The sequence below is a fragment of the Ursus arctos genome, unplaced genomic scaffold (assembly GCF_023065955.2).
Source record: "Ursus arctos isolate Adak ecotype North America unplaced genomic scaffold, UrsArc2.0 scaffold_24, whole genome shotgun sequence".
In the NCBI taxonomy this organism is placed as follows: Eukaryota; Metazoa; Chordata; class Mammalia; order Carnivora; family Ursidae; genus Ursus; species Ursus arctos.
Window position 1 is genome coordinate 44,549,012 of NW_026622919.1, and position 24,209 is coordinate 44,573,220.

General features: G+C 51.4%; 1 protein-coding gene across 5 annotated transcripts in view; it reads left to right on the plus strand.

Moving 5' to 3' along the window:
- Positions 1-24,209, plus strand: part of RAP1GAP2 (RAP1 GTPase activating protein 2) — a 178,759-nt gene that overhangs the window by 20,790 nt on the left and 133,760 nt on the right. For 4 of the 5 annotated variants that reach the window (XR_008961190.1, XM_057317757.1, XM_026517883.4 and 1 more), the window contains exon 1: positions 21,190-21,328. The exons of the other annotated variant lie outside the window; for it this stretch is intronic. Coding sequence is in view for 3 of the 4 variants with exons in the window: in XM_057317757.1 (XP_057173740.1) it covers positions 21,222-21,328 (107 nt within the window). In the remaining variant the exon portion in view is untranslated. Of the gene's footprint in view, positions 1-21,189; positions 21,329-24,209 lie in introns of those variants that run through there. 5 annotated transcript variants of the gene reach the window in all.

Sequence of the window (24,209 nt, forward strand, 5' to 3'; positions counted from 1 at the left end):
TGTGTGAAAAGGAGGTGCCTTGGTCCTTGTGGCTGGGAGGTCCAGGGAGTTGATGTGTCTCGTGTGGGCATAGCTGGATCCCGGGATCAAACAGTCCTTCAGGCTAGAACTGTCCTCCTGTACAGGCACTTGTGGTAATTTAAATTTAAATTAATTAAAATTAGTATGGTTAAAAATTCAGTTCAGTCCATTTGCATTAGCCACGTCCCCTGGGCTCAGTAGGCACATGTGGCTAGTGGCGTCTGTGCTGGATAGCACAGGTACAGAACGTTTCCATCATCACAGAAAATTCTGTGAGACAGCACTGGTTGAAATGGAAGGCCAGGCTCCCTTGGAGGTTTTGTTGCACAAGCCCAGAAACTCTCCATTCTGTGACTTGTCTCATGCTGCAGACATATTCCTGGACCCTCATGCCCGAAAGTGTGCGCTGTATGAACCCAGTGCCACTAGGTGGCGCCCAGGGGGTGGCCACGAGCAGGTGTCTTTGGCAGCAGGGAGTTCACACACAGCTGTCTCCTTGGGCTGGGGATAGGAGCGGAGAGAACTGGGTGATGTCCAGTTCAGCAAGCCCAGTGTAGCAAGTCGTGGGCCCTGGCTTCCCCTGCACTCAGATACGCACACCGGTACATGCCCTGAGACAGGACCTTACTCGCAGTCACACACACGGTCACATCCACCCTCAGAAACAGTCCCTCAAACCACGAGCACGTTTGATGCCACATTCCATTACAACAGCAATAAAAATAGTTGCCAGTTCCAGAGCACTGGCTCTCTTACCTCATTCCAGCCTCACAACTAGCCCGTGAAGTGGCCCCTTCTGTTCTTTCCATTTTAAAATGGAAGAGACCAAGGCTCAGGGTGGTACACTGACCTGCCCCAGTCCTGTAGGTGGTGCAGGATGGAGGGGACTCAGCCAGGGTTGTCCCACTCCCTAGGCTTTGTCATTCTGTTCTCTCTCCCTTTTCCTTTTTTTAAGTAGGCTCCACACCCAGTGTGGAGCCCAACGTGGGGCTTGAGCTCATGACCCCGAGATCAAGACCTGAGTCAAGATCAAAGAGCCAGACACTTAACTGACTGAGCCACCCAGGTGCCCTGTTCTCTTGGTCATACTTAATTCTGAGCTCAGGCCCAAAGGCAGACCCAGTGTCACGCTCAGACACAGGTCCGGGCGTGGAAGGGTAGAATGGTGCTCTACACTCGCACGGACACATATCGATGCTGCTGGTCCCACTGAGGCTCGAGGGACACATGAAGTAACGGCGGGATTCAGATTGGGAGGGGTGGTTGCTGCCTCCATCCCCGGGGTAGGAGGTGCAGGTGTGTGGGAAATCTCTTGGTAGAGCGTAAAGTGCAGGGAACGGGCGGTGTGCCTGGCTCCAGGGTGTGTGGATGTTATGGGGATGAAGGGTGGGGGTGGAACGGGCTTCCTGATACCTGACCTCTGTCACTTTCTCTGTTCGCACCCGAACCCAGGACTCGTAGGAGCTGTTGCGGAAGCCGCATCAGCCAGGGGGTTGGATGCACTCCCTCTTTCCCTTGGGACCGAGTTAGTTTCTGGTCTTGTGGGTCTAGGAGGACGGTGTTCAGAGAGCATACGTCAGACAACTATGTGTTATGCATTTTGGTCTCTCAGTCTGGGGCCCAAGTTCCTCGGAGTGAACTGGGACCCAGGCTTTGTTGGCGGGGGTGGGGGGGCTCAGCGACATCAGCATGTCCTGCCTCCCAAATGGTATGGGTTCAGGAATTTGTGTCTGAGACAGGAAAACTGTTGGCATGCTAATTCAGTTAAAAAGCCATTTTGCCTTTATCTTTTTCTTGATCTCTTAGTCAACTGTGGGTATGGAGTAGGTGCCATTGCCTCGGCAGTCGTGGGCCTTGAGCGTACAGAAGACTGTGGGATGACTGTGCCCCGCGTGCTTCCTCTTCGGGTTAGTTGTCCAGAACTCACAGCTCACACACCCACTAAGTCAAGGTCGGAAGAGGCAGCCACGTTCCTGACTGGCTGCGTAAAAAGGCAGTTGGAGAGAAGACAAAGCACTGCTGGAGTGATTGGTGATTAAACAGAACGAGGAAGCAACACAATTGAATGGGAAATCGTGTATGGATTGCAAATTGTGTATACTGAGCAGAAGTAAGGAGGCTCGGCTAGAGAAGAGGATGAGCAGGTCGGTGTAGACGCCTGTGGGGATTCTGAAGGGGACACCCGGAAGGAAGCCTTGACGGCCTCCTCTGTATAGTGCCTAGTTTTCCCTACAAACTTATCATGCCCTTTAATCATAGGCTCGTCACGCGTGTTTCTCTCTCCTGACACGGTAGGGTCATTTTTGGCTCACAGTTTGGACAGGAGGGGGAAGAGGGAGAGAAGAGGAGAAACTCGGCTGATATAACTGGGTCAGAATTGGCACAGAGAAAGCAAGAACACAGGGTGTTCATGAACTGTGAACAACACTGAGGTCTGATGCGGGAGAAAGAGAGCTATTGGTTTAGCTAATGAATATTCATAGGGCACCTAATTTGTGCCAGGCACTGATTTGGGTGCTGGGGATCCTGGTTCTGTCACTCAATAATGACGTTCCTTGGATAAATCCCCGAACCTCTCTGAGCTTCTGTTTTCCCATCTGGAAAGCGAAGATAATGAGAGTCCCTACGTCATAGGGACATTTGAGTGTTAAATGAACTCACATGAAAAGCGCTTAGCACAGTCCTTACTGCTCATGACTGTAGCCATTACTGAAGACACTGAGAGCGGTTAGGTGACTCAGGGCCTGGTCTCTGTGCCCAAGGAGCTCACGGTGTGTGGGTGACAGATGTTTAACAGCCAACTGCGAAGTGTGGGGCAATGCTGGTAGAGATGAGGGAGGAGCAGTGAATTCTTCCTTATGGAATTAGGGAATCCTTCCTGAAGGAGGCAGCATTTGAAGGTTGAAAAGGAATCCCCCAAGAGGGGAGAGTTGTAGGGGGCATTTCAGGGCCCAGGGCAAAGACATGGGACGGGCACATGTGTGGAGCTGTTTGAGAAACAGTGAGTCAGGTACTGAGGCGAGTGTGGGGTGTGCTCAGGGAGGGTCTCCGATGTGGTACTGAGGAGGGGTTGGGTGCCCCGGCGAGTCGGAGAGGGAGCCCCTGGGAAGGCAGCTTTGGCAGACCTGGGCTGGATCTGGGAGGTGAGGACACTTGCTCCTGAGGAAACTGGAGGCAGGGAGTGGGGCTGGAGCGGAGGGACCTGGCCAGGGGCATGTGCAGGGCAATTTTCAGAGGAGGTGTCTGGTCCTTGTGGGGTCCATGTGAGAGGAGGAGTCCCATAGAAACGGGTTTCATGCCCAGAAGATTTGCAGAGTTGTCATGTGGGTCACTGAGCCGGAAGTGCAGGAGGGAAACCCAGTTTTCAGGGGAAGATAATGACTTTGGCCTTGAACAGAGTGAGTTTGAAGAGCTTGTGGGTCAGCCCTGTGGAGTTTAAAGTTGGGTTCTTGAGCTCAGGGTAGCTCAGCTGAGTAAATATGGAGCCAAGTCATACAAAAGTAGAGTGTTAAGACCCAGACGAGCCTCGTGGTACTTTCTAATGAGGGAGGCAGACGGGAACATAATAAAGAACCCAGGTGGTTTCAGATAATGCCCAGTCTTGTGAAGGAAACACGACAGTGAGGTGAATAGGGGGCATGCACAGGGGAGACTTCGGGTGGTCAGGAATAACCCCTCTGTAGAAAGGACGTTTGAGTGAAGGCCCAAAGGAAGAGAGGGAGCCAGCCATGAGGAACATTCCAGGCAGTGGGAACAACGTATGTGTTGAGGCGGGAACAGGTTTGGCAGGTGCCAAGATGCAGAAGGAGGGTGGGGAATGGGAACACACAGTTCTCCCCCTGTGCCAGCAGGTGGCGCTGTTAGCACAGACTGCCTGCTCCCCGGGTGGCCAGGGGGACAGGTGGGAGAACAGGTGCCTCGAGCTCAGGTTTATAACTTGGGATGTGTGCTCTTGCTCTCTGGGGAGATGAGGTCCACGCACGAGGGAGCCCTGGCCAGGACCAGAAGAGCGGGTGACGATTTCCTGACTGTTGTGCTCCCTGTGCTGTGTCGTTTCCAGTGTTTCTTTTTTTTTTTTTTTTTAAAGATTTTATTTATTTATTTGACAGAGATAGAGACAGCCAGCGAGAGAGGGAACACAAGCAGGGGGAGTGGGAGAGGAAGAAGCAGGCTCATAGCAGAAGAGCCTGATGTGGGGCTCGATCCCATAACGCCGGGATCACGCCCTGAGCCGAAGGCAGACGCTTTAACCGCTGTGCCACCCAGGCGCCCCGTTTCCAGTGTTTCTTTGCTCATCTTCTCTGTTGGTGACTGTTCCCTCCCCATTTCTGGGTATCTGTGTCTTCCCCATCTCTCTCTGCTCCTCTGTCTTGCTCTCTCTCAGTCTCTGCTCCTCCCCTCTCCCCTTGCTCCCTGGTGCAGCTGGTTTCTGTCTCAAAGATTAATTACTTGCTTTCCTGATGTAGCACAGATGGAGGGTGTGGTGAGTTAGGGTCAGGAAGGCACTGTTTTTGTTTGTTTGTTTGTTTTTTGTTTTTGTTTTTAAACCTCTGTGCCTACCCCTCCTTCTTGGGGCTTCAGTTCTCCATGAAGGGAAAGGCCAGAGCTTGGGTAGTGACCCCCATCAGCAGAGAATGTTTCTGGGGACCCCTCACTCCAGGAATCCTCAAGCCCACCTCCCGGTGCTTTGCCCAGCTCACCGGTAGCACTCCAGCAAGCAGCACTGGCCTCACATCATCCCTGGCGATGGGAACCTGGGCTTGACCCAAGAAGGGGGAACTGGACAGCAAAACAGATGGCATGAAACAGCGGAAGAGCTCACCATAGAGATTGTTAGGAAAAGATCATTTTAGGTGACAGAGATAAAGCATCCCCCACCCATGTTTAGGATGTGCCCTTTGAGTGATTTCTCAGTGAGACTGAACGGGCCGCAGCCTGGCGTTGACCTCCTGGCCCATCTGGAAGGATTAAGGCTATTGGGTGAGCACAGTGCTTCAGAGCTTGGTTTCTTAAAGCCCCCTGCCTGGTGGGGAGTCCAGCTCTGTACCTTGTCTGGAGACCCTGGGTAAATTGCTTCACCTTTCTCTCAGCTTCTATATCTGTAAAATGGGAGTCTCAGTAGTAATACCACACAGATTGTCATGAGGATTAATTGAGTCAACAAGTGTAAAGTGCTTCCAATGGTTCACGTGGTAAATGCAATGAAATTGCTTGTTATAGGGGCGCCTGGGTGGCCAGTTGGTTGGGCTTCTGCCTTCGGCTCAGGTCTTGGTCCTAGAGTGCTGGGATCGAGCCCTGCATCAAGCCCCTCATCGAGCCCCTCATTGGTCTCCCTGCTAGGCAGGGAGTCTGCTTTTCCCTCTGCCCCTTACCCGCTTGTGCTCTCTCTCTCAAATAAATAAATAAAATAAAAAAAAAAAGAAATTGCTTGTTATAATAACATTTGTTAATAGTAATGTTTATACTTATAATATATTAGTAATTAATTGATGTTAATATAATAACAACAATAGAATGGTAATGTATTATTAGTAGCATATATAGGGCTTTCTGGTCTACCTGGAAAACAGGACTGAGATGTTTGCTTCCAGAAGACCTCAGCTTCCTGTGTTGGTGCTTATATACAAAATCATTATCCATGTGTGCGGATCTGTGTATTTACTGGAAAGATAACATCACACGATGTTAAAGAAAACATGAGAAGGCGCCTGGCTGACTCAGTGGGTAGAGCATGCAACTCATTTTTTTTTTTTAATGTATTATTTATTTCAGGGGTACAGGTCTGTGAGAGCATGCAACTCTTAATCTCAGAGTCATGAGTTCAAGCCCCACGTTGGGTTTGGAGCCTACTTAAAAAATAAATAAAAAATAAAAGAAGTAAAAGAAAACATGAGAAAAGTGAAGCAAAAAGCTCCTATAATTAATCTTTTCTCTGTAAGGGGAATTCTTTCTAAGTTTGCATTGACAAAGGGCAGTGGTTATCAAAGGGGACCACCTGGAGTACTTGTTAAAATTCAGATTCCCCCCCCCCACACACACACCGCATGCTGAACTGGAATTTGGAGGGCGGACGTGGGACCTGCGGCTTTCACGATGGCCACGGACTGTGCTTGGGCACATGGAGTGTGTGGCTCCCACTGGAAACCCTGAGTGTCATTGGCTTTCACCTGTGCTGTCCGCCATTCTCATCACCTGAAGGTTGGGCACCTGCGCTCAATTGTCATTGTCCTGAGACCGTGTTTGGGACAGGTGTGGAGAGGCATCCTGAGGAAGGCGGCCCATGGACTGCCCAGCAGCCTTGTCTCCAGGGCATAAATAAGTGAACTAATCCCATATTAGTGGGCATTTAGGTTGCTTCAAATTCTCCATTCCCAGAAATGCCAAGGGGACACCCTTTTTGGTGAATGTAGTTTCTTGCATGTGTAGAAATTATTTCCTCAGGGGGCGCCTGGGTGGCACAGCGGTTAAGCGTCTGCCTTCGGCTCAGGGCGTGATCCCGGCGTTATGGGATCGAGCCCCACATCAGGCTTCTCCGCTATGAGCCTGCTTCTTCCTCTCCCACTCCCCCTGCTTGTGTTCCCTCTCTCGCTGGCTGTCTCTATCTCTGTCAAATAAATAAATAAAATCTTAAAAAAAAAAAAAGAAATTATTTCCTCGGGATGTGTGTTAGCAAGGATGGAATAACTGACCGAAAGTGTCTGGACCTCTGTTTTTATGACTATTGCTAAGCATTTCCACAATGCTGTCTAAAGTATTGTGGTTATCCTGACTGGTGCTATTTAATTATTTATTTATAATTTCTTTTGAATAGTAGATGTATTTACATGTATTTGGTTCAAAATCCAGATTGACATAAAAACATATATGGTGAGAATATTTGCTCTTACCACGGGTCCCCTCTGTCACCTCCTTCTTAATCCACTTAGGAGGTTCTTTCCAGTGCTTCTGTATCTATTCCTATATAAAATGAGCATATATTCTTCTTTTTTTTTTTTAGATTTTACTTATTTATCTGACAGAGCAAGAGAGAGAGGAGAGAGAAAGAGAGAGAACAAGCGAGGGAAAGGAGCACAAGCAGAGGGAGAAGCAGACTCCCAGCTGAGCAGGGAGCCCGATGTGGGGCTCGATCCCAGGACCCTGGGATCATGACCTGAGCAGAAGGCGGACGCTTAACTGACTGAGCCACCCAGGCGCCCCAGGCTTAACTCATTCTTTCTAACCGTTGCATAGTAGCTAGTTTGTGACTCTGTCACATCTTACTTATCTGTTTTGCATCTAAATGATTGCTTCCAGTATTTTTTCAGTCTTACAGAGAGTGCTGCAGTGAGCAGTCTTGTCCTTGTCTCTGTACACACGTGTGAATGTGTCTCTAGACGTGAGTAAATCTTAGAGGTGCTACTGCTGGGGGATATGGTAGGTGACTTATTTTAACCGTACTGCTAGATTGCCAACAGCTTTTACACCCACCACGGGTAGGTGTGGACATTTCGCCAGTCTGTTGGGTGAAGTGTCCTCTTTGTTAGGATTGCATTTCTCTGAGTTCTCATCCTCTCAAGTCTCTCCGGTTGTACATTGCCCACCACACCCTCGGCCTGGAGCAGCACAGTCCTCTCGAAGTCAGTGGACTGCGGCCCCCTGAACTTCCTGCACCTGTCTGGGATCCTTGCAGGAAGGTCTTTTGCAGAGAATATCCTCCAGCTCTTCCTTTTCAGAAGCCCCAGGAGTCCAGAGAGCTTTACTGACAAGAGAGATGGCTGGCAAGTTGATGTGAGACTGAACGCAGTGACCTCCCAGGCAAGTTCAGAGGGACTGGCTGTGGCTTTTCACCTTCTCATGGTTACAAGGTGCCAGTCTTGCCCTGCAGGTGCCCTGGGGAAGCCACAGCTTGGAGCCCAGCTACATTTTCTTTGCTGGTAAAAATGAGAGGCCAGTTCTTACTGGACTAGTCCATGGTGTTGTCAGCCCATCTTAAGGTCAAGTTTTAAGGACTGGGTCCCCTGAGAGGCCTAGGACTGGGCAACTGGGGAGGAAGGGGGTGACCTAGGAGACAGCTCCTGTCACCTATACCTTAGAAAGGACCATCTCATCTTAGCCTGTGTCTTCAGTTCTTAACACCTTCACTGTAACTGCCCCATCTGTGGAAATGCCCCTACAGCATCTCGTGGGCGTATATAGAAGCTTCAGCCCCCATCTTTTTTTTTTTTTTAAAGATTTTATTTATTTATTTGACAGAGATAGAGACAGCCAGCGAGAGAGGGAACACAAGCAGGGGGAATGGGAGAGGAAGAAGCAGGCTCATAGCGAAGGAGCCTGATGTGGGGCTCGATCCCATAACGCCGGGATCACGCCCTGAGCCAAAGGCAGACGCTTAACGACTGCGCCACCCAGGCGCCCCCCATCTTTTTTTTTAATTAAAGATTTTCATTTATTTATTTGAGAGAGATTAAGAGAGAGGGAAAGCAAGCATGAGCAGGGAGGGGAAGGGCAGTGGAAGAGGAAGAAGCAGGCTCCCCACTGAGCAGGACCCCGGGGATCATGACCTGAGCTGAAGGCAGACGCTTAGCCAGCTGAGCCACCCAGGCGCCCCTTCGGCGCTGATCTCACAGCTGAGAAGACAGACTAGGGAAGGGACCTGGAGATACTGAGAGGGCAGATCTGGTCCAGAAGCTGGTTCTGCTGACTCTGGCCCGGTGTTCTTTGCACACCGGTCTGCCGAGCTGCAGAATGCATGCAAGTCTGTGTGTACGTACGTGGTTTTGCACAGGCACACGTATGTATGCGCAGATTCGAGGGCAGGCACAGGCGAGGGTGAGGTGGGTTTTTTTTTCAATGTTTTATTTTGAAATTTACCAATCTATGCAAAAATCAAAGGTGTAGTACAGTGAACACCTGTATTCACCCTCGCTCTCCGCTTGCTAACATTTGCCGGCGGTTCTCTCTCTCTCTCTCTCTGTATAGTGATGGTAAGGTGGAGACAAGTTGCAGACATCACGACACCTTACATCTGAATACCAAAAACTCCCTGAAATAATACCACTCTCTGACGTAACCACAGTGCTATGATCACGTGGAAGCAAATTCGTATTAATTTAATAGTATAGTATATAGCCTGTATCTAAGTGTTTCCAGTTGTTCCAGGTTTGCGTCCGGACTGTGTAGTAGGTGATACTGACTCCTCGCCAGCGGCCACTCGCTGCCCTTGGCTGTCACACCTCTTTAGTGTCCTTCCATATAGAACAGCAGACCTGGCACAGTGGTTCTGTAGAATGTCCCACATTTTGGATTTGTCTGAATGTTGCCCCTCCCCCCTTTTAAAACATTTTCCTTGAATAGTCCTTGATTTTATTGAGGAAAGATGAAATGAGTGACCTGGATGCTGGCAGCAGAGAGGAAGAGAGAGATTCCTGTTTTATCCTCAGGGTCAGAATTGTGCCATCTGTTTTCACCTTGATAGGGTCGAGGACTCTCCACGAGCTGTCCCCAAGCCCGTCGCTCATTGGGTGGGTTGGTGCCTCCAGGTCTGTCTGTGTTGGAGAAGTGGTTTCAGAGGTTCCTCCCCGGAAGGTTTCTCCATGGTCCACCTTAGGGGATGCTCCCCTGGGGTGAGGGAGTGATGTGGCCTTCTTACTTGCCCAGAGAGGTGATTGTGCCCCCTCATGTGTGTACCATTGGGCAGAGATTTACGTTAATTAACTAGGTTATTCATGACAAAAATCTAGTTTAGATTGGCTTGAGGAAAAAAAAAGACATCAAAAGGAAAAACAAATCCAAAAAAGCTCTTGTAATGGATACCTTTATGAAAATTTGGCTTCAGGAATGGCTGGATCCAGGTGAGTCAGAAAATATTAAACAATCTCTTTGTCCCCATCTCTTGGCTCTGGTCTCCTCTGCACTCACTTCATTCACAGGCAACTCTCCTCTCATAACACAGACGTTGACTTTGGAAACTCCAGGGGTTAGTAAGCCACTTCTTTCTCTGGTGCCAGTGAAGATTCAGGCGTTCACTCTGGACCAACTAGGTTAATGTGCCCATCCCCAAAGCAATCACTGTAGCCTAGTGAATGGAATACATGGATTAGTCAGGCCTGACCTGTGGTACCCACCTTAGAATTCAGGATGGGTAGGTTGAGAGAAGGCAGCCCCACCTGAATCACAGAAAACAACAGTAGTGTCAGAGGAAAAATCAAGGTCTGTCAACCAGAAGGGGCCTGGGTGCTGAGCAGGCAGAAATCTGGTGACAGGCTTGGGGAACCTCTGGCCCAATCATCACCTTCTCTCCTGGAGTCTCCAGTACTCTTCATTTTGGATTTTGTGGGAGTCAATATCTATGGGGATCATTTGTGGCTGGGTCCCAGCTCTGCTTCTTAGCAGCTGTGTGATCCTGGATAGAGGTGTTAACCTCTCTGGGTCTTAGTTTACTCATCTAGCAAATGGGGAGGATTTATATTTTTTTAAAAATCTTTATGTATTTATTTGAGAGAGAGTGAGTGTGAGTGGGGGTGGGGGAGGGGCAGAGGGAGAGGGATTACAGAGTCCCCTGCTGAGCAGGGAGCCCGCCCGACTCAGGGCTGGATCCCAGGACCCTGGGATCATGACCTGAGCCGAAGGCAGGCGCTTAACCGACTGAGCCACCCAGGGTGCTTGGGATGAGCAACACCTGCCCTCAGAGCCGTTCCTGGACAGTTGGGATGGTGACCTACACAAGGCCATGGACACCTCAGCACAGTGGGGTGGTTTCTCCACGGGGACCACCTGAGCCCTTTGCTCGTTCTCCGAGCTCCACATAAGGAAAGGAAGAAGGTGGAAGTGCCTGGGCTGGCACAGGGATTCCAGAGTTGGAACTGGGAAAAGTGACATTAGGTGGTGCAGGGACACAGCATTGCCTGACAGTGGTCACTGAAGAGAAAGCCATTCTCTTTTCGGATCCCACCACGTCAAGGAGAAAATCTCAGTTAGGTGCTAATATGTCTTTAACATCTCTGTAACATTTGCTGATCTTCCTTATTAATAGAGGCAGTGGGTCTAGACTCAGGGCCTTGGGCAGGCAACAGTGTCCAGTTAGCTGAAATGAAGTAACCTTATTTGATTTTCAACATATTTACTTTTTTTGGGCGGGGGAGGTTGTCAAATGATCCCATATTGAAATATTTTCCTTCGTAGTTCTTAAATACTGGGGCATCCCACGGCGCCACTATTGACGTCATCCGTGAGGTCAGGAGGGTGGGGGCATCAACGGTGCAGCCCACAGAGTGGCAGTCCTCAGGGTCTCCTCAGTGGTTCCAGAGAGTTCTCTGGCTAAAGGTTGGTGCCGCATCTATCAGGCCATGTTGACAATCTCATTGAAAGTGGTATTTCCACTGTGCTTCATGTTTTTCTGCTCCTTTCTGTCTCTTGGTGGTTCCTTGAGGTCTTTCATCATCAGGGCAGAGGCAGAAGGTCCCACTTCAATCTGGGCCTGTCTGTTCTGAATGGTCAGTTTCACTGTCATCTTCCAACCCTTCCAATCACCGGTTGCCTTGGCCAGGTCATCACCAGCCTTTTTGGGAGACAGCCCCAGGGGGACCGATCTTCGGGGCCAGGGCAGACAGATGTGGCACCGACTTCCCCACTGGTATGCCGCAGGTATACAACTTCGATCTCATTGGGCTTGAACTTAGACCTCATGGTGGAGGTGGCTGGTGTCGGATGAACGGATTCAGGACCACCTAAGACAGTTGCACCTTTGCTGCAGTTACGTTCTTATTTTTCTAAAAATACTTAGAAAACTCCCTCTAGGCTTGGCAGGAAATATGATATTTTTGGAGCCCTCTCCTCCCTAGGGTCTTCTAAAAGCTGGGGTGGCTTTCAGGCACTCTGAAAGAAACCTTGGAGTTGGAGCGGCTGCCTTGCAGTTGCTAGACTCACAAGGCTGCACCAGCTTGGTGCAGGGCCCGAAGAAGGCATCCTTTCCGCCACCCCATCTGAGTCTTTCCACCTGTGAGGGGGGAGGGGGGATTTCCAGCCCTGGGACCTCAGTGCTCTGCCTTCCCCTACAGCCAGCCAAACCAGTTCTGTCCAGTCAAAAGCCTAAAGATCTTCTGGGGCTGAGGAAGCTCAGACTCCAGGACACAGGATCCTCCTGGAGGGGTACCCTTCCTTACTTCCTTCTTACTCCTCTGTCCCCCCTTGCTTCCCTCCTTCCTCCCTTCCTGTAATGTTTACGGAGGGTTGGAGTGTGTCAGATGCCATTCTGGGTGCAGGGTGGGGTGGAGGGAAATGGTGGTGATGTCTGAGACGTCCGCTGTGTCTGCCTCTGTGGATAGAAAGACCAAAAACAAGTGAACAGACAAATCATTAAAAACAAAACAAAACAAGCTAGGTGCCCAGTAACCAAGAGGATGTAGTCTAGGTAAGTGCTCAACGAAGGCCTCTCTTGGGAGGGGGCATTCTTTTGGGACAGATCAACGTCCGAGAAAGCAGCTCATTTGATTTTCCCACTGAATCCGTTCAGTTATATTACACGGTCAATCCATTGTCCCTCCTCTCCTTTTTCTGGGGCATCCTACTGCTTTGCGGGGTAGGGCGGTTGCACCTGTTTCTGCTCCAGACCCCTGTTTCCCCACTATCGGTAAGAGAGCGATTCTCATAACTGACGTGGGGCCATGTGAAGGTCACTGCTGGCTTTGCCTGGGGACTGTTTTAGGACACCCTTCCCTATGTGTCCTCTGCCGCGATAGATTTGACGGATGGTGTTCACACAAAGCTGGCTCCTGGGCCTGTCTCCCCATAACCTTGAAATTGCTTTAATCTATTAAGAAGAAGGGAAGAATTGGGAGAATTTGGTCCTTTAGTTATTAGCTGCAACCCATCATTTGTGACCTATGCAGTCCCTGATCCTGCCTTGTGATTGAGTGAAGGGGGCTGGGACAGGGGAGAAAATGGATGGAAGCAAAAAGTTTGGAGCCTTGGGTAAAAGGAGCATGGACCCTGCACAGCTTGGGGACCTGGGGGAAGTTAAGATGGTGGGAACTAAATGGGGTTTTCCCTAAAGGTGGGGGGCAGTTGCTTACCAAAAGAGCTTAGGTTACAATAGGAATAACACAGGCTAGACAGCTGGAAGGACTTTCCTAATGGAAAGAGCAGAAGGGCCCCTGGAAAGTCTGCCTAGTAGAAAGCTTGCAAAGCTCAGACGGAGGGCTGCTTGGCAGGAGCCTCAGGGCTTGGCCGGTGGGGGTGGGGCGCAGGGCGAAACTCAAAGCCCGGGGAGTCTGTGTCAACACCAAAGATAAGCTTTGTGTTTGTCTTTGAGGCTAAGAGGACTTAATGTCAGAGTGGGAAAGAACTATTAACACATCAGTGAGTTTCAGTCCAGAGTCTGTTGTGGTGGAGCCGAAAAGCTTTGATTACCCCCACCCGTAGGGGCAATTTCCTCTAGAAAGGAGTATCCATCCCAAGGAAGCAAGAGATTAGTTCACGACAGAAAACAAATTAAGATTTATCAGGAATCAGGTAGATGGGGCCCTAACCTATGAATTTTCTGATTGACCAGGCTCATGAGCTGTTGGCAGTCCACACAGCGATCCTCCCGGTGTTGACTCAAAGGTGAAGTTAGTGCTCCAGCCTGGTCTGGTGCCAGCTAGCACACTCTGCGTGGCATCCCATCCCTGCCCCCGCGCACCCCCCCCCCCCGTGGAATGTGCAGGGAATGCAGATGTGCTCTGTGGACACCTAAATCCTAGATTGAACTGAGGGTGTCTGTGTGTCAAACACCTGCCTCCTGCTACCTAGCAGTGCCTCGGTCTTTCTAAAAACTCTTGCATATGGCAAATACATACAAGTCAGGAGCAAAAAGGGGCGCCAAAGGGAGGCTCTGCAGTGAGGTTCACGACACCCCTCAGGTGCTCACTCTCGGTTTTGTCGAGCTCAGTTATTTGGTTTTCCAGTAAACAGTCACCGAGCAAGGATTCAAAAGGCCACTGAAAGAGTACTTGTCAGGGGCTGTCACAGGCATTCTCATTTAAAATGTTTGACAACATCGGGGCGCCCAGGTGGCTCAACGTCTGCCTTGGGCTCAGGGCGTGATCCCGGGGTCCTGGGATCGAGCCCCACGGCAGGCTCCCTGCTCAGCGGGGAGCTGCTTCTCCCTCCCCCTCTGCCCCTGCTTGTGCTCTCTCTCTCTCTGTGTCATATAAATAAATAAAAATCTTTAAAGAATATTTGATAATATTCATCTTTTTACTTAGAAAACTAAAATGGAGTCCTTATAAATTTGTATATAGTAGAAAAATACAAAGACAGCAATAAAAATCATCATTTACTTCCAGAGATAATCTATTAACCTTTTCTTCCCACTATGAACATTCTCTTTAACTTTTTATTACGGAAAATGTCAAGCACATGCGCAATAAATAGAATCGTGCCCCCAACAGTTATCAATGCTGTGCTGTTCCTGTGTCAGCTAGATCTCCCCCCAATCCACTCCGCCACTCTATTCTTACTGCTATTACTATTAATTTCAGTGTTTTGGGGGTAAAATTTACATACATTGAAATACACAGATCTTAATTGTACGTTTTGGACAAATGGATTCCACCACCTATCTTGATATAGAACATTTCTGTCTGTCCAGAGACTCCCTTACCCCCAGAGGCAAATACTGCCCTAATTTTTGCACCTTAGATTGTCTGTTTTAGAACTTCATATAAATGGAATCATACTTTTTTTTTTTTGGTGTCTAGCTTTTTGCACTCTGCATAATGTTTTAGAAAGTCATCCATGTCTTGGTATTTTGTTCCTTTTTATTACCAAGTGGTACTCCGTGGTATGGCTATTCCACAGTTTGTTTATGGACTGTCCATTTTTTTAGTTTTAATTTTTAAAAAGATTTTATTTATTTGAGAGAGAGAGAGAGCACGAGCAAGGAGGAGAGGCGGAAGCAGACTCCCTGTGAACAGGGAGCCCAATGTGGGACTCGATCCCAGGACCCCAGGATCACGACCTGAGCCAAAGGCAGATGTTTAACCGACTGAGCCACCCAGGAACCCTTGGACAATCCATTTTGAAATTTGTTTATTTTTAAGTAATCTCTACACCCAGTGAGGGACTCAGACTCACAACCCAGAGAACAAGAGTCGCATGCTCTTCTGACTGAGCCAGCCGGGTCTCCCCGGACTGCCCATTCTGAGTAAAGCTCCTGTGAATGTTTTCATACGAGTCTTTGTGTGGACCATGGATGCTCATGGTGGTGTGTTCTCTGCATCTTACAGATGACAAAACTTGAGGCTCAGAGAGGTTAAATACCTAGCCCAAGGCCACGCAGACAGTAAAAGTTGGAGATGGGACTCAAACCTAGATTCGTCTTTTAGTTTTTATTCCCTCCCTGTGGTATCTTTGTGCCACAGCTGTTTGGGGTCACTAATTAGGGGGACAGATGGGTCACCTCTGCGGCCTGTTTGTAACTGAGTTTTAGTGCAGGATAATGATACGTATTGATAATAATGGCTCCGAGTCACCAAGAAAAGGTTATGTTAAACCTACCTTTAAAAAGAACGAAAATGTGTAAGACTTTTAGAGAAATTTTCAGCCAAGGTTATTACAATAAAAGCAAGCCGGCAAACAGAAAGTTTTGCTACTCAAAGCTTTAGTCTGGAAATCTCAGGCGTAATACGTCATTTCTCAAGGAAGCCAGAGACAGAAGGCGTGACTGGGTATAAAATAGTATATAAATAATACATGCATAAGAACCATTCTGTTCTTTGTAGATCCGAACAGGATCGGTTTTTGGGGAGTCTGCCGGCGCTTGCTTGGAAAGATGTTGCTAAGCAATGTTGCTAATATTATGGAAAGACAGCTTTCCTCCTCACTTTTCTGCTCAGCCCCGGGAAGCCCTGCAGTGGAAGTGGCTGCAGGGGTAGCCACAGCTGGCGAGGCTCAGCGATCCGTGAGGTGGGGACCAGGGGCCCCAGGTGTGAGAGGAGCGTGCCGTAAGCCACCGAGTCCTTAGCCTCTTCTGCCCCTGGGTGGCCTCCATGCAAAATTTGCTTCTTCATGTTCTTCAGAAATGCCACACAAAGAAGAATCCTTTTGAATGTTTCTACTGTGGGAAAAATTATAGTCATGCCACTTGGATTCATGGGTTCAAATTCCCTAAATGAGCCAAAAAGAAGTATTTTAAATACCTTCAGTAACCAAGGAATAGATAAAGACCTCCTTTCTTCTTCCTCCTCCCCCCCTTTTTGTAACCCCTGAGCAGAAAATCAGCAAAGTTCTGATTGACATCACGCATGGCAGGCTCTGGGTACTGAATGATGTGCCGCCTCGGGGCTGGATCCCTGCCACTGAGTGGGATCTGTGGGTTTCCTCAGGCATGGTTTCCTTTCCCTGAAGCTCGGAAATGCCACACAAGTCACCAAGATCCGTTTCCAAAATCCGAGCCAGTTTCTAGGCAGATCCTCTCTTTAGTATGAAATGTGTGGCTCCAGGAAAGTACGGCTGTGCCAGGGCTCCCAAGGCTTGTCTTTGAGGCCTCCCAGCCGGGCCTGGGCATGACCTGTTGCTGTCACTGACGGACCCTGTTGTGGGATGGGCCCTTTTGGGGGCTGCTGGTGGGCTCCGAGAGGGGACGTTAGGAGATGGGAGGAGTGTCCATGTGCTGGGTGTTGGCAAAGACCCCTCCTGCATCTCTCTTTTCAAAGTAGAAATGGTGGGGTGCATGGGGGGCTCAGTCAAGCATCTGACTCTTGATTGCAGCTCCGGCCTTGATTTGGGGGTTGTGAGTTCAAGCCCCGTGCTGGGCTCCACGCTGGGCATGGAGCCTACTTAAAACCAAACCAAAACAAAGTATAAATGGCTTCCACACCTCAAGCCTTCCCAGCCTTTCCCTCCTCTCTCTTTCCCTCTTAATTCCCCCTTCACTCTCCCCTTTCCTCTTTCTTCTTTTCCTGCGCTGGTATCCCAGAGACGCAACTGTAACAAGGCCCAGCAGGGGGCGCTGATGTACCCGCCAAGAATAAATGCCCTCCCGTTGCCTGAAGAGCACAGGTGTGAGTGCTCTGTAGAAGTGAGAGTGAGAGTCTTCCGAGTGATTTCTCCGAGCCGCTGTGTGTGGGTGTGCTCCAAAGGCATAAGAGAGTGGCGGTGCCGGCCTGTCCTGAGCAGGTCTAAGGTTGAGCGATCCATAGGGTGGTTGGGGCGCTGTCCCCTGCAGAAGGGGAGGGGCAAGGCATCTGAAAGAGGTCTGGTTTTCATACAAGGCCCCACCCTGCTGGCTCCAGAGCCCCTTTTTGCTGGGTATCCACTCCCAATCCTAGCCAAGAAGGGTTGCAGTCATTTTGCAGAGGCCTGGAGGCACTGGAGCTGGGGTGGCGGGGTGGGGAGGGAGCACTTGCTCCCGTCTCTCTCTGGACCTGGGCGCTGGCAACAGGGCTGAGTCCCAGTTTCACACGGATGTGTCTCCTGGAGCGGGTTCCCGGCACAGAAGGCCCTTTTCTTTAGGACCAAGCATGCGTGTCTGTCTGTCTCACCCCACTGGCCCCTTAGGAATGGGCTGTGCAGCTGTCTGCCCTCTGTTCATGATTAACTTCCCTGTCGTGCCCTCCCCCCACTCCCACCCGGGCCCCCTTAGCCTTTGGGTTTCCCCCGACTGACTGGGGCAGAGACCCAGGTTGGCAGCTGCCTGGCACTTTGTTCTCAGGGACTGTGGGCTTGGGGGTGGGGTGGGGTGGGCTGGAACAGACCTCGGAGGTCTTGTGAGCTGGGACACTGCTAGGGATAAACTGCTGGTGGTGGAGATCTGGAGACCCCTATTCTGCAGTCCTCCCTGACCTCCCTCGCTTGCTCTGGTCTGGATGTGTCTAGCCTTCTCTGTTGAGTCACTCATAGGAAAATTGTTCCCTTTCGGTTCTCCTCGAACTTTTTGATTCCTTTAAGGACTGCATCTTTGGTGCAAGTGTGTGGCTAACACCTAACACTTGCCTGTTTTTCTCTCTTCACAAGGGTGTTTTAAGCTCAGAGCCTTTGTCAGGCAAGAGTATTGAGCTAGAATTTAGTAAGTTTGTATTTGTTTTCACGGTATGAATGACAAGCGATAATAGATTTTCATTTAGGGTGGTAATGTTTTCTTTTAAAATTAATTAAGTAGGGGCGCCTGGGTGGCACAGCGGTTAAGCGTCTGCCTTCGGCTCAGGGCGTGATCCCAGCATTACGGGATCGAGCCCCACGTCAGGCTCCTCCATTATGAGCCTGCTTCTTCCTCTCCCACTCCCCCTGCTTGTGTTCCCTCTCTCGCTGGCTGTCTCTATCTCTGTCAAATAAATAAATAAAATCTTAAAAAAAAAAATAAAATTAAGTAAGTAAAAAAGTGAGTTGATTTAATTAAAGGAAAACATTTAAAAAATGACAGGGTATATAATGCTGAGCCAAAAAATGGTGAAGGGGGTATGTGAATTCTGGGGAGTGGTGGCTGGGTCACGCTGCACAGGGTAGCCTGGAATGGGATTGTTTGGTGGTTTCATGTGTGTCAGCACTGTTTGTTTTGGGCAAAGGTGGTCTTCTGTTTCTCACCCTAGTCTCTCTGCACAATGTATTTAATAAATGTTGGTGGAATGGGGAAGTCTAGCATAGATGGCCATCGCATTCTCTGCCTTATGCCAGGGAGATGGGGGGGGCGCCCCCACCCCACCAGCACCTGGCGTCCCATTGTCGTGCACACCCCCGTCAATTCTTCGCTTTCTCCTGCATACTCCATGCAAGCTTCATCTTCAGTTCAGAACCAAAAGACAGAATGTTACCAGCCAGCTCGTTATGCTTTGGTGTTTTGGTGTGGGGTGTGGGCTGAAGGAAGGGCTCCCTCACCCTCAGCGAACTTCTACCTCTAGGGCCTCCGGAATCAGATCAGGTTTTGGTCTTTTAGGGACAACCTTGTGTTTTCAGCCACGTTGGGGCTGGAAACGTTGTGCTTGTAGAGGAATTGAGGATGCCTGGAACCTGAGAACAAGAAGGATAACCTGCTTGGTGGAAAGGTTTTTTGCCTTCATTCCAGTGCCCTGTTGCCCACTGATGCCCTTGGCCTGAAATACCTCCCAGGCAGCGGGGGTGGGGTGGAGCCAACCATACTCACTCACCTGGCAAGAGGTTAGGCCTTGTACTGAGATGCAGCTTTCTTCTGTGTGTGGGTGGATAGAGTACACCCCACCATCACCCTCAGTGTCCTCCAGCTCAAATGGTCCATCAGCTAACTTGTCAGTTTTGTGTTCTGCCAGAGACAAAAGCCCTGAGCTGCTTGGGCTGGTGCTCTGCCCTCTTCCCCACTGAGGACACTCATTTCCCCATTCTTTCTCCAGACTGATTCTCAGGTCCCTACTGGTATACTCCTTGCAGCAGGCCTAGCCGCAGTCCCAGGGGTGGGACCTGGGTCACTCACTCTCTGGCTATAAATAGATGTCCATGGCTATCTCTGTGATCCCCCACCACCCAAGCAGGCCCAGGAGGGCCTGGGCCATTGCTAATGGATGCTTCATAAATAAACCAGGCATATTTTGGCACCACCCTGGTGTTCCCTCCTCTCCACGCCAGCTCCAGTGCCAGCAAGAAACTGTGCCCACTGGAGAGGCGGGGTTGAGGGCTCAGGCCCTGGAATTCATTTCCAGCCCCGTCCCTCTCCAGCAAGTCCCCTTCCCTGCCTGATTCTCCGTGCTTGCATGAACACCAGACTATATTAAAAACAAAAACAACACAACAAAACCCACAACAAGGCAAATTGCCTCAGGGACCTTTATGGCCCCAAAGGACTGTTTCGGAAGATGGACTAATTGGCTTATTTTAATTCCCTCCAGCCCTCTGCCCAAGTCCCTTCTCTGTGGGAAGAAGAAGCAAAGCCAGTGTGATCGTGGTGGTGGGGGTGGTGGTGGTGAGGGGCTAGGCTTCCCGGCAGCAGATGGAAGTGAGTGAGTGGGGCTTCTGAGCAGCCCCGGCCCATATCAGGGACTCCCCACGGCCCTTTCCCTGTGAGCTGCCAGTGACCTTCTGTCTTTCAGTTCTGAGGTGAAGATGAAGCTTGCATGGAGTGTGCAGGAGAAAGGGAAGAACTGACACGGGGCGTCCGCGACAATGGGGCGTTAGGTGCTGGTGGGGTGGGGGCGCTCCTTCGTCTCCCTGGCAACCTGGGACGCCAGGCGGAGGTGTAGCTTCCGTGAACTTGATCATTGACCCCGTGTTGTGTCAGACTTTCAGGGCAGGGGAAATAATGGTTAACCGGGGGACTGACCCCAGCCCAGGCAGGCGCTGATGCTGGAGTAGCCCCCTCCAGCCTCGCAGGACAGCCCCTCCCAGGACTTGGGGAAAGGTAGGGGGTAGCATACCGCTGAGTCGAAACACCAGGGAACGTCAGGCCGGGGAGGGCGGGTGCCGGGCACTGGGCGCGGGGTGCCCTCTCTAACCGCCTGGCCCTGGGCGGGGGGGAGGCCCGCAGCGGTGCCCGTGTGCGAAGCCAGTTTCGCACGGACTGAGGACGCGCGTTTCGTCTCGGTGCATGTTTTTTCTCCCTGTGTTTTAAAGACAGTGACAGCATTGGAGAAGTATCCCGGCGGGCCGGGCTGGGAGAGCGCGTCAGCCGCCTTTGCCTGGGGAGGGAGCCCGGGGCCCCGCCAGCGGAGGCGGGGACGGGGGAGCGCAGAGGAGGGGACGGAGAGGGAGCGGCGAGAGAAGGGGGGGCGGCTGCCCGCCGGGAGGGGAAGGGAGGGAGCCCGGGCGCAGAGCAGAGGGCGAACGCGGCGCCGAGCCCCCCGGGGCGCTGAGCGCAAGCGGGCCGCCTCCCTCCGCTGGCGGCCGGGCCGCCTGAACCGCCCGCAGCCGGGGTGCCCGGGCCGGGGCACGGGAGGCGGGGCCGGGGCGGGGTCCCGGCGCGGGCGGCGCGTCGGAGCCGGAGCCCCGGAGCCGCCCGTCCGGGCCGCACCCGGAGCGAGCCTTGGAAATGCCTGCGCTGGGGGAGCGGGCGCCGGCCGTCCGGCGGGCTCCGAGGAGACGCTGAAGGTCGCCGGGAAGTGAGCGCCCGGTCACCTGACCCCCGGGGCGCACCTAGGCGGGGCGGGGCCCATGAGAGGCGGGCGGCCGGGGGCCGGGGCGCAGGGGCTGGGAGCCGGCGGCGCGGAGCGCGCGGAGCCGGGCCGACGGGGGCGCGCTGCGGGCGGGCGAGGGCGCGGCCGGGCACCGCCGGCGGCCTCGCCATGTCCCAGCCCGCGGGGAGGATGCATTGCCGAAAGGCAGGGATCCGCGCCGCGGTGGTGCTCATCGGACTCCTGCACAAATCCCGAAAACAGAATAAAGAGAAAAGGTAAAGCCTGGCAGCGCCGCCTCCCCTTCCCTCCACTCTCAAGCTAAATCCCCGGTTTCTTTGGGATGGACTTTTCCAAAAGGGCCTTTGGCCCCGAGTTGGTTGGGAAAAACCTCTGCTCCGTGCGCCGTCGGGGGAGCGACTCAGGAGCTTCGCCCCGAACACCGGCTGTTGGGAGAAAGCCGGGGCAGGGCTTGGGCTGGGTCGGAGGGTGGCTGGAAGGGCCCCTCGGGCTCCATCATCAACAGAGGGGCACCAAGTGTTTCATCCCCATTCCCGTTTGCCCATTTCGTTCCTATTTGCCCATCGCGGCGCCCTTTCCGAAGCCTGCAGCATAAGTAGCATTGATCCGACCCGGGTGACAGCCCCGGGCTCATCCCGAGTGGCCCAGTGCGCCGGAGATGCCGTTTGCTTCTCTGCAACTTGGCTGAGACCGCGAGGTGCCCACCAGGCCGGGATCTGCTTGCCTTACGCACAGTGCCAGCAGGCAAGGAACAAGTTTGGAGGTTGCTTGACAGCCCCTTGCCCCCTTTGGATTTTTTTTTTCTCTTTGCATCTTCACCTTTCTTGGGATTACTCTACTAATTGTTTGCTGTGGATGTTGGAAATTGTTCTCTGGAGCTATTTTAGAGATGCTCTGGATGACCTATGGGATAAAGAGGTGGGGGTTTGGGACAGGCAAAGGAGCTTCTGGGGCAGCTTCCTGGGCTCCATTCCCGAGATGCAGGCTTGATGTCTGCAAGACCCAAGGGAGCTGCTCACACAGGCTGGCACACACTCACTCCTCTGCCAGGGTACATGAGCCCAAAGCTTCCCAGCAACTGGGGTTCATCAGAGCTGACTATCCACAGAGATGTAGCAAGGACTTGGGGTGACTCCAGTGGCTTTGCTGGATCCTGATTTGCAGAGGAGTTTGGAGTGGTTTGTGCTGTGCTCTGCATTAGGCAAAGGCTAAGACAAGGGCAGTGGAGCCAGAGATACCTGGGTGGTGACAGGTGACCTCTGGGCTTGCCCAGCAGCTGGGTGTGCCTGGTGGGGGGGAGTGGTGGGCAATGGATTAGAGCACTTTGAGAAGCTGGCATGCGTTGCCTCTGTGGTGTAGTTGTCCCCCATCCCTCTTGTCCCTCTTCCTATGATGCAGTCTGATTCCATGTTTCCCATAGCTTAAGGTAGACTAGCCAGTGAAATGACTTCAGGTCGTTAAGCATGAAATAACATTGAGTCACCTAGTGAGAACGTTCTTCCCTTTTCAGTTCTCTACTAGTGCATGTGATTTCTTCAAGGGGAAAGTTTCAGGTTGGTGCTAGTCTGGCTTTAACACCTTTTTAACATTTGCTAATCTCTGTTTCATAACAAAGACAAAGCAGACCTCTGGCTCTGGGCCTTTAAGTGGGGAACGGTGCCTGCCTACAATTTAGGTTGTTTTTGTACTATTTATTTTTAGGATTCTCTCCTAGTTATGGTCAGTGGTACCGATTTTCCTCTTTGTGGTGGTGATATAAAGCGTCACTTCAAATTAAATGTATTAAGTCACAAAATGAGTCCATTTAATAGAAATAGTAACAGTACAAATGGTATAGAATGTGGCAGAAATCCTGCAGGTGATGTAGGGAATGGCTGATGCTGGGGACAAGCCTGTCTAGGAGTAAAAGCTGCCAGCAGGATTCTGGAGCCCAGTGCTCCAGGTCTGGGCCCCATGTCCCCCTAGACTTTGATTCTCTTCCATTCCCTGTTCTTCAGCATTTTATCTGGGGGGGAGGGGGATGACTACGCCAGCCCTCCAAAGTCAGAGGGGTAGGGGACGGCTGTTCTGAGGCAACCGGTGCCTGTTTTGAGGAATGAGAAGGATGATGTGCTTGATAGACAGGCAGCTGCCTCAGACTAGTTCCTGTTTCTGAGTACAGAGTGTGTGGTAGGGTGGAAGGTCCCTGCACAGTCCTGGCGTATGCATTGACTGTGACTTGGTTGTATCATTGTAATCGCCCTGAGCCTGCTTCTGTGTCCATACAAAAGGCTGAAGTGAGACAATGTGGGTGAGGATGCATCTGAGGGGCGAAGTGCCACATGGGGGTGAAGGGTTTGAACAGAACTATTCCTGTTCGCCTCTCTATGGGCTTATGCCCCTGGGGAACCAGGGTAAGATGTGTGGGGTGACAGCCCCACCAGGAGTCAAGACCAGCCGTGCATGGGCCCAGGAGTCAGCCAGGTGCAGTGAAGCACAGGGAAGGACTGGACAGGGGACAGGACAGGAAGGTGAAGATGCTCATGGCTCATGGCATCTTGTCCTTCCTCCTGGACGCACTATGCCCTTCCCTGCAATGCAGCAGACACTGAGGCCCTCCCAGCCCCCACTTTCGTCCTATTCTGCTGTTGCTTCTGTCATCCTGATTGCTTTGGTCGCAGACTTAACTTACCCAAGGAGAGAGAGGGACAGATTTCATGTTGGTGGTAAATGACCTTTGCTTCCCTTGCTGTAATCTAGAATTTCTTTGTCTTTAAGCCTCTGAAATGCAGTGTTCACTATTGACCCTTGCCCTGTGGGGGATGGGGTGGACAGGGGGTGCACTGGAGCAGGCTGCAGCTGGCAACCTCTCTTATGTGCTCCCCAGACTCCATGCTGGGTGGTCAGTTTGCTGAGTCTCTGCTTCCTCCCCACCCTCATCACAGGTCAGACTCAGACCCCTTCTTCATCCTTCCCAGAAGGCTTGATCCATCCATTGATCTTCCCAGCACCTTTAATTGACAGGCTTATGCAGATAGCACTCTTGGCTGTTGGCCTAACGAGATGAAGTGGTCCTGTGTGGCTTTGCAGTGATAGCCCCAGGGTCTTGGTCATCTTCCTGCCCTCCCCGGGCTACTTAGAAGTATATTGCATACTGGA